This window comes from Fusarium subglutinans, assembly GCF_013396075.1.
Source record: "Fusarium subglutinans strain NRRL 66333 chromosome Unknown NRRL66333_c0000007, whole genome shotgun sequence".
NCBI lineage: Eukaryota > Fungi > Ascomycota > Sordariomycetes > Hypocreales > Nectriaceae > Fusarium > Fusarium subglutinans.
The window spans coordinates 264273-277539 of NW_023502070.1; the positions used below are offsets into that span (position 1 = coordinate 264273).

At 50.3% G+C, this 13267-nt stretch overlaps 3 protein-coding genes across 3 annotated transcripts; 2 read left to right on the plus strand and 1 right to left on the minus strand.

Annotated features, from left to right (window-relative positions):
- Positions 1-1028: 1028 nt before the first annotated feature.
- On the plus strand, positions 1029-2766 carry FSUBG_1390 (citrate synthase; the record flags this gene model as incomplete). The annotated part of the gene is made up of 4 exons (XM_036678839.1): positions 1029-1139; positions 1270-1334; positions 1457-1650; positions 1724-2766. The coding sequence occupies 4 exons, from the start codon at positions 1029-1031 to the stop codon at positions 2764-2766; spliced, it is 1413 nt and encodes a 470-aa protein (XP_036543100.1).
- Positions 2767-4713: 1947 nt separating this feature from the next.
- Positions 4714-5784, plus strand: FSUBG_1391 (mitochondrial DNA replication YHM2; the record flags this gene model as incomplete). Its single annotated transcript, XM_036678850.1, has 3 exons — positions 4714-4942; positions 5003-5675; positions 5730-5784. The coding sequence occupies 3 exons, from the start codon at positions 4714-4716 to the stop codon at positions 5782-5784; spliced, it is 957 nt and encodes a 318-aa protein (XP_036543101.1).
- Positions 5785-6470: 686 nt separating this feature from the next.
- FSUBG_1392 (long-chain acyl synthetase) lies at positions 6471-12510 on the minus strand (the record flags this gene model as incomplete). The annotated part of the gene is made up of 5 exons (XM_036678861.1): positions 6471-9350; positions 9403-9574; positions 10246-10347; positions 10408-11995; positions 12078-12510. The coding sequence occupies 5 exons, from the start codon at positions 12508-12510 to the stop codon at positions 6471-6473; spliced, it is 5175 nt and encodes a 1724-aa protein (XP_036543102.1).
- Between the last annotated feature and the right edge of the window lie 757 nt (positions 12511-13267).

Genomic DNA, 13267 nt, shown 5'->3' on the forward strand with positions numbered 1-13267 from the left:
GTTGAGGGGGCCCGCGGTAAATGTTCCTCTAGAGTCGTAGCTCAGTCACTTTTTTTTTTCCTGCTTGTGCAACCTCATCAAAATAAGAGGACAGCATGGCATCCTGATTATAGAAGGGACATATAGTTCCGGTGAGGCACCATTATATGAACGATCAGTTGGCAGCGATACATATCAACTTGCACTGCTCATCTGGGCTACATAGATAGCTGCAAAAGGACATAACCGAGGCCTATTGATGGATGCTACCCAAGTGGCAGTTAATGACGAGATACGGCCGGGTGGTAGTCGAAAAAGAGGGTGCGATGCTTTGCTCTACTGAGTGAGCTCTGATGTAATCGAGGGTAGATTAGATTGAACTTGACGGGCTGAAGTCAATTCTCCAACACACAAAAATGACGATTTCAATGACAGCTATCGGCCTAATGAAACGCTGAAGCTCTCCAACCCCGCAAAGATACATCTTCTCTACCTCTAGCAGACATATTGGCTTCATGATGTTAAGGACTGAAACCCCAGTAACAAAAGCAAAACAAAAAATGGAAGCGTTGTCCCCAGAAACGTCACCCCTGGTAAATCGACGGACGAAAAAAACTAAACTGGCTGAGGCTGTCCATCCAACCCCCCTGTAAAAGTCCATCCCGTAGAGCAAAACCGGGCTGTCTGTCCTGTATCCTGCCCCATAAGTCCCGCTCCGCTTGATGCTTCACGCCCCCGTACCCCCGGCCCCCGAGGTTCAGTACTCACAGCTACGGTAGAGCCAAGGTGAGAGGACAATGTCACAGAATGAGACGGGGTAGTCTACTTTTTTTTTTTGTGCCTCCCTCTCAAGCTTGCGCCTTTTTTTATCAACTGGATACTTGAACCTCTTCCTCCCCGTTACCTAACTTAACCTACCTACTTTTTCCTCCCCTCCACTCTATCCTATCCCTCATATACCTCTCCTCTTCCCTCCGGCATCTCCGCCTCTTGTTCCTGTTCTTGCTTTTGCACTCGTATCTTCTTCGTCTGCATAACTATCTCTCACAATGGCTTCTGTCGCCCGTCTCAGCAACGCTGCCCTGCGTGCTTCTCTCCGCTCTTCTCCTATCAATGGCTCCGTCTTCAACGCCGTTCGATGCTATTCGGCCAAGACTCAGGTATGTTAACCTCGGATAAAGCACAAGCCCAGGCTTTATGGATCCTAAAACGTCATTGACGTTGCCCATTGACACTCATGATCGCCCACACAAACCACACGAAATCATATACTAACGATTATTCCCACAGACCCTGAAGGAGCGATTCGCCGAGTTGCTGCCCGAGAAGATTGAGCAGGTCAAGGCCCTCCGAAAGTCAGTCGCATTCTTCCCTTTCGGTTCATTGTTTGCCGAGCTAGGGCCCACGCCGAGCCTCAAGCTTGCAATCAACGGCAGAACCACCGGCAGTTGAACTTTGATCACTAACATTCAGATAGGGAGCATGGTTCCAAGGTCGTCGACAAGGTCACTCTTGACCAGGTCTACGGTGGTGCCCGTGGCATCAAGGCCCTCGTCTGGGAGGGTTCCGTTCTCGACTCTGAGGAGGGTATCCGATTCCGTGGCAAGACCATCCCCGAGTGCCAGGAGCTTCTCCCCAAGGCTCCCGGTGGCAAGGAGCCTCTTCCCGAGGGTGAGTTTAGCCCATTCGCAGTGATGCGCACAAAACCTCACAATATCATGAATACTGACATTAAACCGCGCAGGTCTCTTCTGGCTTCTCTTGACCGGCGAGGTTCCTACTGAGCAGCAGGTCCGCGACCTCTCCGCTGAGTGGGCCGCCCGCTCCGATCTTCCCAAGTTCGTCGAGGAGCTCATCGACCACTGCCCTACCGACCTTCACCCCATGGCCCAGTTCTCTCTGGCTGTCACCGCTCTCGAGCATACCTCCAGCTTCGCCAAGGCTTATGCCAAGGGTATCAACAAGAAGGAGTACTGGGGTTACACTTTCGAGGACTCCATGGACCTCATTGCTAAGCTCCCCAACATTGCTTCTCGCATCTACCAGAACGTCTTCAAGGGCGGAAAGGTCGCTCCCATCCAGAAGGACAAGGATTACTCCTACAACTTCGCCAACCAGCTCGGCTTCGCCGACAACGCCGACTTCGTCGAGCTCATGCGTCTTTACCTCACCATCCACACTGATCACGAGGGTGGTAACGTCTCTGCCCACACCACTCACCTTGTCGGCAGTGCTCTCAGCTCTCCTTTCCTCTCTTTGGCCGCTGGTCTCAACGGTCTCGCTGGTCCCCTCCACGGTCTTGCTAACCAGGAGGTCCTGAACTGGCTCACTGAGTTCAAGAAGTCTGTCGGTGACGATCTCAGCGACAAGGCCATCACTGACTACCTCTGGTCCACCCTCAACGCTGGCCGTGTCGTCCCCGGTTACGGCCACGCCGTCCTCCGAAAGACTGACCCTCGTTACATGGCTCAGCGTGCTTTCGCCCAGGAGAAGATGCCCAACGACCCCATGTTCAAGCTCGTCTCCCAGGTCTACAAGATCGCTCCTGGTGTCCTCACCGAGCACGGCAAGACCAAGAACCCTTACCCTAACGTCGATGCCCACTCCGGTGTCCTTCTCCAGTACTACGGTCTTACCGAGGCCAACTACTACACCGTCCTCTTTGGTGTCTCTCGCGCCATTGGTGTTCTTCCCCAGCTTATCATCGACCGCGCTCTCGGTGCCCCCATTGAGCGACCCAAGTCCTTCTCCACTGACAAGTGGGCCGAGCTTGTCAAGAAGTTGTAAGGAGTTTAAAAATGGAAGGGAAAAAGGAGATGGGAGGACAATGCTCAGACGATGGGCAGAATGGATTGCCAAGTACATGGCATTTGTACAACACAATGGGACTGTTTTAGTTTAGTAATGAGCAAGTCGTCGCGGCGCGCCGATTGAAATGAAATGATTCAACAGTTAATCTGCAATTTTCGTGTTTACAGACTGATACAAATTCATGACTACGATCGAACTCTTTACACATACGATTGAGCCAACTGTGTGTTGCCATACAGCATATTAACTCGCCGTGATAGCGTCGTTATCTCGAACTTTTTTTTGTCTTTGGTGGAGACGGGAATGTTGACCCCATAAAAAGTTCCTTACATTAAGGTAGCCAGCCTTGCAAGCCGGGATAACTCACCAGTAGAATGCCCATGCTTCTGGTTCAAACTTTCAAGGAGACTCGAGAATTGTTGAATTCTCTCTCCCGTCTGCACAAAAAACCCTGCATCGTAAATGTGACAAGTGAATAATATGTACGTCACGTAGTCTCGGTGAGAGATTACACCGACAAAATCCCATGTGGGATCCATCCATATCAGGGACTCGAGCTCTCAACAGTCTAGACATTCCTTCAATCGGTTGGGTGGAGGAGGGGCGTTGAGAGCTCCAGGCCCCTCTAATTCGGCGCCACAGGGGGACGAAAATAGAGGTGAGAGCTTTGATCTTCGGGGGGTGGCTGAGGTTATTGCCCGATGTGGAAGTAAGAGAGCTACGAAGCTGCTGGATTGATTGTTGAAGATGTATGTTTCAAGGTGTAGTGAATTGTTTGCAGTTTGTGAGCGATAGTGAACTAGGTTAGCTGTGAGTTGTTGGGGTCTACCTTAGACTTGAGAGCTTATGAAAACTGTGCTCAGCAGTTGTAAGCAATCTGGATCTTTTGGTGTGAGTAAAAATACGGAGAGCTTCAGGAGTGGGTGGGCTTGGTCAGTCTTATGAATGAAGAAGATGAACACAAAGAAGAATCTAGAAAATCACTATCACAAGCAAATCTGCTCCCGCGGGATCTCTCTGTCGGCCATTGAACCCCAGACCATCCACCCCGGATTCCGATTTCACATGAGAGATCCAATCCAGTCCACGGGAGCTGATCTGATCTCGGTGACTTGATCTCGGCGATCCGAGACTTTCGGAGCTGGAATCAAGTCGTACAAGGAAGAGAAGTCTCCGAAGAGGGTCAATTGATTATTCGGAGAAAGGTCAGCATTATAAAAAAAAATTACTCTAGATGATACTTGATTGCATTTGCTTCCTTTTTTCTCGTTGTTTTCTAAGTATAGTGTTGTGGCTCTCAGCACGTTGAATAGCGTCGTCAGCCTTATAAACGTGCCAACATGAGTAAGTCCAGTGGCTTCACCCAAAATAGGCGAGAAACACACACCGAAACACATGCAAAACATGACTGATTGACTGAGGTGCTCTCTAAGCTCGGGTCTTCTCGCGCATGCCAATCTCCATTTACAGCTTCAACCTCGGCGATTGACCTCCGCAACCGTAGGAAAACTCCATCTATTGTTGGTATTTCCCCTCCGATAAATCGGCTACTTCTCCGGGCCCCCCCAAGCTTATTCTGCTTGGCCTCAGCTCAGCGCTTTTGCTGCCATCCATTCAACTGTTTTCATTGGATCTGACTCAGCATTTGAGTGTGCTTCAGTACCGGTACGTACCGATAGTCCCTCAATCCCTAAGGTACCTAGCTCTCCCGGGTACTGCTCCTTCCCCCCCACGTAAACCAGTCCCAGCACAGCACACGCCTCTAGCTCTCCCTTTTCCCTTTCTTTCCCGAATTCTTGTACACTTCTTTTCTTCCTCCTTCATCAACCTCTCTCAATACTTCAACAATCCCCCCATCTTCCCCAGCGACGAAGCACCCTAATCCCTTGGTCAGGGCCCTTATTCTACGACACTCCCAAAGTCATGGCTGCTACTATCCGTACCGATCTTCCAGCTCCCATTGGGGACAAGCACTTGGAGAAGAAGCCCATCAAGTTTTCCAACTTGCTTCTCGGCGCTGGTCTCAACCTCTTCGAAGTGACCACCCTCGGACAGCCTCTTGAGGTCGTCAAGACCACCATGGCTGCCAACCGAGGTGACAGCATGGCTGCGGCTTTGGGACGCGTCTGGGCCCGTGGTGGTCCCCTAGGCTGTAAGTTGATAACAACGAACTCGCTACACTCATGACTGTTTACTGACTCACATTTTACAGTCTACCAAGGTCTCATTCCCTGGGCCTGGATTGAAGCTTCCAGCAAGGGCGCCGTCCTTCTCTTCGTCGCCTCCGAGGCCGAGTACTACGCCCGTGTCGCTGGTGCCTCTGAGTTTGGCGGTGGTATCATTGGTGGTGTCACCGGTGGTGTTGCCCAGGCTTACGCCACTATGGGTTTCTGCACCTGCATGAAGACGGTCGAGATCACCAAGCACAAGATGGCTGCCACCGGTGTCAAGCCCCAGTCTACCTTCCAGACCTTTGCTGAGATCTACCGCAAGGAGGGCATCCGTGGAATTAACAAGGGTGTCAACGCTGTCGCTATCCGACAGATGACTAACTGGGGTAGCCGATTCGGTCTCAGCCGTCTCGCTGAGGGTTGGATTAAGTCCTTGACTGGCAAGAAGGAGGGCGAGAAGCTGTCTGCTGGTGAGAAGGTCATCGCCAGTGCTCTTGGTGGTGGTCTCAGTGCCTGGAACCAGCCCATTGAGGTCATCCGCGTTGAGATGCAGAGCAAGAAGGAGGATCCCAACCGTCCCAAGAAGATGACGGTTGGCAACACCTTCAGGTACATTTACGAGACCAACGGCGTCAGGGGTCTTTACCGTGGTATCGCTCCCCGTATTTCTCTTGGTATTTGGCAGACTGTCTGCATGGTTGCTTTTGGCGATATGTACGTTTCACCCACTTTCCCAAGATTTAACCGATACTAACCGCATGACTCTAGGGCGAAGACTTATGTTGAGAAGCTGACCGGCGAGTCGGTCACCGCTAAGCATTAGAAGGCGTTTAGGAATCTGGTTTGAAAATATCGCTCATGGTGAGCTTGATGTATGGATTGTCTAATGTTTGGATTCGAATAGTTCTGATGTAATGACATAAGCCTGTGAAAAGGCTGTGACAAAGGAGGTGCTCTCGCCTTGAAGATTATCTTTCTATGATAGTAAGCTGTGCAAAGTCATGGACCCCGTGGGTTTGACTTGAATAGAGAAAAGAATTGCGCAATGTTTGATTATCACTAGTGTTGACCTTCGTTCTGAGTCTACGGTTCAAAAGACTGCAGGCAACTCAGACAATTTCAGTAAGAATACCCTTATATCACCAGCCTCTCTACAATTGTTATGATTACCTGCTATCATGAAGCCGCCATGATATTGTTGAGCTTAAACCTATGAGCTGGGGTTGTTTGAGGTCTGAGCGTTGAGTAGTGGGGTTGCCAGTTGAGAACAAATCTCGCCAATCTCAGTTCTTGAACCTTTGACTATAGGATGAAGCATAATAACTGCAACCTGGAATTAAAACAGCCTGAAGTGTCACATATACTTCCTAATTTTACTTTTATAGGGCTGTAGATCGGTACATAACAACACTAAGAATGTTAAACGTAGAATATGTTGTTGTTGGTCTAATTAACGACTAAGTACTGCATATAGGACCCCAAGATGCTGTTTAATCGCTTGCACTTTCGCTAATCACCCTCATCAAAGCCCATGGTTTCTTCATATGTGAAACCCCAATCCTCCTCAATGTTTAGCAACGTAGCGGATTTGACAAGTTCTTTCACTTCACTATCTTTTAAATGATTCACATCCAAGTCCTTGCTCGCATTTTGAACATGGATGCTATGAAGACGCTCATCTGGTGGTGAAGGGGTTCTAAGCCGACGCACTGAACGGCGTCTTTGACCGAGACTAGCAGCCTCGCTATCCTTTTGTCGTCGCTCGAAATGAGCCAGGAGAGGTGCTGAGGGGTCTTCATCATAGTGGGCTTCTCGGCGGTAGAGGTTGGTGGATTGGTAGCGGGGGCCTTGTACAACCCCTATAACTGGATTTGATGTAAGCTTTAGACAATGGCTGTCTAAATATGTTCGTCTCGAGTAATCAGCGATATCTGCGCCTGAAAGCTCATCATCAGTGAGCATATCATCGTCCTCCCAAGCCGAGGCGGGTGGAGCCGGTTCCGGGTGTGGAATTAGGGGTACAGGCCGGCGCCGGCGCTGAGTGGTGCCCGGAAGTGTTGTTATATGCGACTCTGGGATATCCCGCTCATCGGTTGATAAGATGAAGCAACGGCCTGTGGCATCGCCAATGGCAAGCTTGGAGTTGTCCGGAGAGAAACCGCCCCAAGCGATCGGTCCAGGGGCTGTGAGAATATCACGGACAAAGGGGTTCTTCAGCTTACGGACATTCCAGACCTTCACGACACCGTCACTCGACCCAGTGTAGAATCGATCAAGACTGGTATTCCAAGCCGTGAACTTCGCGCCCGTGTCTTCCTTCTCGCGATCGCCGTAATATTCTTCAATGGGTTTTCCATGTCGCAAGGTGTGGATGGGCTTGTCGCCCTGTGCTGTATCCCATATGTAAACCTTTCCATCAGTGCACGCCGCAGTCACGTAAGCGTGTCCAGGTGAGTTGGGCACGATCGTCAGCTCGTTAATGTCAGACGCATAGCAGTCGAGAGCCTGATGCTGACAAAAGCCAATACCATTCAAGCGATCCTTATCGCGATGAAAGACGTGGACTTGTGTCCTAACATTGCGGGGAACGTTGTTCATCCCCGTGGGCGTTACCCCTACCAGAAAAAGGAGTAATGTTGGATGCCAGGCGACTTCGAAGACGTTAGCCGTTGAAGCTGTCATCACAGGGATCCTGACACCCTGTTCCGCATCCCAGAGGATGATCTCTCCCGAACTCCTCTTGTCCTCGGGAATATCCAGGTCGTCACCTGTCAAGCTGCGAGGAGAATACCCAACAAGAAGCAAATGCTGACAGCCCTTAGCTCGTCCCCACTGCATCGTTGCTGGGAAGTATGCCCACTTATCTGAGCCATCAGCATCAGTTCGTGAGCATGAGAACGTCTGGTAAGTACTGTTCGGCTCATTTCCTTTTGTAATGGTGTAGATACGCACGGCGTCGGTTGGTGAATCTGCAGCCGTAGCCACACGACCAGATCCATCCTTTGCAGCAGCCACAAAGTTAACATTACCTGTGTGTTGCCATGTTGCGATGGCTTTCATGTGTTCTCCTTTCGGGTCAACCTTCCACACTTTGACTGTCTTATCAAAACTCGACGTATACGCCAAGTCATCTTCAACGCTGTAGTCGCATGACACAACCGATGAGTACAGCCAAGGGTCCTGGCTCTGGCGCATGGCCTCTGTAGAGTTCTCCCCCTTTTCGACCCGTGGACGAGGTATTCGGTGATCGGGGAAGGACCGCAGCGTCCCCTTTGCAGTTGAACAAAGAAGCAAGTTTCCAGGCCTGTTGTACTGTTGGTTATGCGTATCGGAGTGTGTAGTAGTGCCACATAGAAAGCTCTCTCGAGAGACCCATGCACCTGTGGTGATATCACCAGCGCAATTGGTGAACTCAGCTACGACCTGAAGATCGTCCTCGCGCAATCTCTTAAATTCGGCCTCGAAGTTCAAATATTCCCGAGTTCGTTGAAAGCCCTGGTTGCCTTCTATTTCTCGAGCCATCAGTAAAGATGAAAGCCTGCTAGTCCTTCTCATTTGACCTTGTCGCTTTTTTGTCTCCTCCGTAACATGCTCAGCAGTGAACGAAAGGACTCGTGGTGTCTCTGCGACCTTTCCTGCCCACAAGTCCGAAGCAAAAGCGCTCATGTCTCGTATGGTTCGTCCAGGTATCGGTACCAGAGGGCCATTTCGTAGTCGGATCTGCTCCATCATAGATTCGCGGGTTGCCGGTATGTGCTTGTTTTCACTATGTGATATTTGGTCTATAATCTCGGCGATCTCCTCAGGGCTGAAGTCCACATGATAGACAATAGGCTGTGCGATAAGTTCATTGTCAACTACCACTGGCTTCTTTGTTCCCTCTTCAATAGCTTGGCGATGCGCTGCCGAAAGGTAGGGTCGTTCGGAAACCTGGTAGTATCGGTTACGGGGCTTCGGTTCCCGTCGCTCCCGAGGTTTATAAGGTCTCCTTTCAACATATTGCGGAAGCTCTGGTTCAATTGAGGGTTGTGGCGTGGGCGCGTCGTAGAATACGCGAGAGTCCCGGTCTTCGGACTTTCTCGTTGCTTCAATGTTCACGATTGTCGGCGGTGTTTGGCCTTGCGGCTGAGGTTTCGGCGCTGACCTCGGTGGCGGTAGAACTCGAGGCTCTGGTGTTTCTGAAGATAGGGGGGATATACGAAACTCCTTGCAAATGTTAGCAACAAGCTCCAGCCGAGGCTTCGTCACACCCACAGAACCCCCCGCCAGACCCCTAACAACATCATGCGCCTGGATCGCAAGCACGTCTAGGTCCTGCTGACTCAAGTAGCCACCTGTCTCGTCCCATCTTCTCCTGAAGAACTTGCTGATACTGAGTTCCGTCACCGTCTAGACCCCTAGTTAGCCACAGAGCCCTCCAACATATAGCCTTCTATGTTACCTTGATAGCCAGGGCGTTAACATGGTAAACATCCCTTGAGAGATGTCCAACAGCCCTCTCTACAAGCGGCGTAACCTGGCTTAAGAGACACTCCTTAACGCCTCGCTTTCTCTGTAGGCCTGTACTAACGCGTCTCCGTTTCGGAGGTGGTTCATCGCAGGGGACTGGCAGGCTATTTAGTATGGGTATAGGTGCATGCGGCATGCCGCCATGCTTGACGAGTGACCTTGTAATTGTTTTTGTTAGCCCTGAACCCATCAGGAAACGCGTCGAGGATTTAAATAAGAAGGAAAAAAGGCCAGAAATATGACGTTCAACGCGTAAAGGACGTGAATCACTTACTTCATAGTCCCATTTAGCGTTGATGCGGTGATAAGGTGGGTTAAAGCATTAGAAGAGTGGCTAGTAAGCTTAGAGAAGGAGAAACTATTAACCCGGGTTCCTTTTAATTATTAAGTTAAAATAATCAATAAATATTAAGTCATAAATTTATTAATGTATAAATTAACTTACTTATAGTATTAGTTTTATTTAAAGACTTTTTAAGGCCTTAAGGCTTATAAAAATATTAATTTATAAAAACAAAATAAAATAATTCTAACTATTTATAAAATAAATATCAAAAACATTAGCTATATAACACTCTCAAAGTAACTATTAACTAAAAACATCTTTAAGAAGTAAAAGAGTATTAATCAATAAGTAGCTATATATTGATAGTATACTGTAATATTCATTTACAAGTTCAAGCCGCTCAATATCTTCAACATATATAGAAAATCTGAAATGAGCTCTAACGCCAAGGGAAAACATATTTGAGCTGATAATCACAACATATTTTACAGCTTGTTCTTTCCAACAGGCTCCTGAGCAGCAAGCTCCTCATACATGCGGTCAATGTGCTCCCTATAGGCCTTGGCGGCTTGGGGGCGCTTAAGCTTAAGTCTAGTAACAACGTCAGCACATATACTCCAAACGAGGCAAAATTTTAGAGGGAAAACTTACGTAGGGGTAAATAGACCGTTGTCGATTGTAAAAGGATCAATTTCGAGATGGGCATTGCGCACCTTCTCGAAGCTGTTGAACTTGTGCTTCTTGCCAATACCGTCGAGGACCTTGAGGAACTTGGCTTTCACCTTGGGGTCGTTAGCGGCGACGCGGAGATCGGCGACCTGATTGGGTGCGATGGTTTCCTGGAGAATCTTGCTAGCGAAAGGAGCAAAGTTCTCAACGTCGATACCAAAAATGGCGACCAATGAGGACTGGGTACCGTCACCGTGAACATAGGCGGCGTTGATGAGGTTGGTGCTGCCCATGTAGACGTTCTCAATGCGCTCAGGGGAGATGTACTCGCCCTGAGCAAGCTTGAGAACGTTCTTCTTGCGATCGATGATCTTGAAGCGGCCCATCTTGTCGACCTCGCAGATGTCACCACTGTGGAACCAACCGTCGGCATCGAGGGTCTTCTCGGTCTCTTCGGCGTTCTTGTAGTACTCGCGGAAGATGACGGGACCGCGGAGGAGAAGCTCACCACGAGGGTTAGGCTTGTCATCCACGGTGTAATCAAACTCGGGAACCGACTCGAGGCAGAGTTCCACACAGCACATGGGGCCGCCGATGTTGCCGGTAGTAAAGTCACCGCGTGCCTGGATAGATCCGACAGCATACGTCTCGGTCATGCCAAAGCCCTGAGCGAAGTGGTTCGCGAAAGCGGCGCGCAGGAACTCCTGGACGTCGGGATCAAGCTGGGCACTGCCGCTGACCATGCTATGGACTCTGTCCATGCCCACGGCGGCCTTGACCTTGGGGGTCCAGATTCGGTCGTACAAGAAGTGGGTGTTGGAGGACTTTCCGGGAGGGAGTCGCATGTTGGCCTTCTTGGTGTCAATGACACGTCGTGAGAGAGCGCCTCGGACACCATCGGCTTCAATAGTAGCAGTGCGAATGGCAGAGTTGAAGCGGTTGAAGAGACGAGGAACTGAGATGAAACCAGTGGGCTTGAGTATCTTCATATCATCAACCAAGCCCAGAATGTCACCTCGAAAGAAACCAATGGCAGCGCCCTCAGCAACGGCGATCTGATCGATAAGTCGTCCGTAGATGTGGGCTAGAGGTAGATAGGATAAGTGGACGTCCTTGCTGCTCACATTGCCATTTGTTCGACCACCCGCGATGGCAGAAACGGCGTTCCCGTGGGTGATTAGAACACCCTTGGGGTTGCCAGTTGTACCAGAGGTGTAATTGATAGTGCAGATGTCATTGCGGCTGGGAGCACGAGGGGCACGTCCAGACTTGGCGCCGATCTCCTCAACCTGAGTCATGGAGTAGATCTGGATGCCATGTTGAGAAGCGATCTCATTGAGGACGGAGGCCTTAGTGTGAGAAGCCAATTCACCCTGCTCAAGAGGATCGAGAGAGACGATGAGCTTCAGACCGGGAAGCCGAGGAGACATCTTAAGAAGAACGGGGATGTGGGGGAGGGAGCAGACAACACAGGCGACCTCGGCATGGTTGATGATGTATTCTGTTGTGTCGGGGCCAAGAGTTTCGTAGAGAGATACCGAGTAAAGTGATTGAGAAGCAATACCGAAGTCTAGTAATGAGTGTGTCAGCAACTACAACCACATGCTCAATGTCTCTTATGCAGGTTCACGGCACAAGAGGGGCAACCTTACCGGCGATCTGCCACTCAGCCCTGTTCTGTGACCACAAACCGACACCGTACTGATCAGGAGAATAGTTGATGGCCTTGTGAATCTCAACGAGACCGGCACCGAAATTCTTCCTTCGGACGTCGAAATCACCGTAGCTGATCCAGTCGTACTTGTCCTCCCACTGCTGAGTCGTCTGGTTCCAATGGCGGGTTCCGAGACATCTCGAGTTGGGCCACTTGCGCGCACTCCTCTCCAGGACGTCGTGTGTCGAATTGATACCAGGCTCTAGCGCTGTAACGAGAGGACCATCGCCGACTGCCCAGTGTCTGTAGGCGGCGGTGCGGTTAGGTCGTTCTGTACCGGGTACGGGAATACCGTAGGGTTTTCCGGGGGGAGGGACTGTGGTGAGCCTCTTGAATAGGGCGTCGTAGTCTTTTTGTGTCTGGAGAGCCATGGTGAAGATCGGAGGCGAGGAGTCAAGTTGTCGGAGGGGTTACAGTTCTGACGAGGCGAGGCGAGGCGAGACAAGGACACAAAGACACGGAGCGAGTCGATTGCTGCGGGGAGAGAAGAAGTATGCTCGGAGCTGCTCTGTTACCCAAGCGAGAGAGTGAGTGGGAAGAAGACAATGGGTTGGTTGGTTGAATGCAGGTATTCAGAGGAACACAAGCACCAGGAGCCAGTTGACTGATCCCTTGCAGATAATTTACTGGTAAGGCTTAATCACAGAATGAAAGCAAAAAAGGGAGGGAAGAGGTAGGAATAGAGGAACGAGATTAGGATTGGGGTTTTGAAGAAATAAATTCAGTCCCAAGACTTTCTGGACAAGTTTCCGAGCCTGGCGAACGCCATCAAGTTAAGCGCAAAAGTGGAAGAGCGTAGACCGAGGCGCGTTGCGCAGTCTGGTATGCCATTACGCCCATGTGCCTCGGCAGCCCCAGATTTCGTGGAGTAGCACAGGCCTGTAGCTAGCAGAATATGGGATAGCGGCACTTGGAGAAGACCTGGGGGAGTTAATAAATTCCCCTGATTCATTCATTCCCCCGCGATACATCCATTGATACAATGTCTTTTGAATCCTTGAGGCGCGGGACGTGGCCCTTTTTGAGTCAAGTGAACCGAGGATGTGATTGTAGCACCCACCGTTGAAGCTGCGTATGGGGTTTATTGGAGAGAATGCGGGGGACAGACTCATGATACCCTCTGAATCC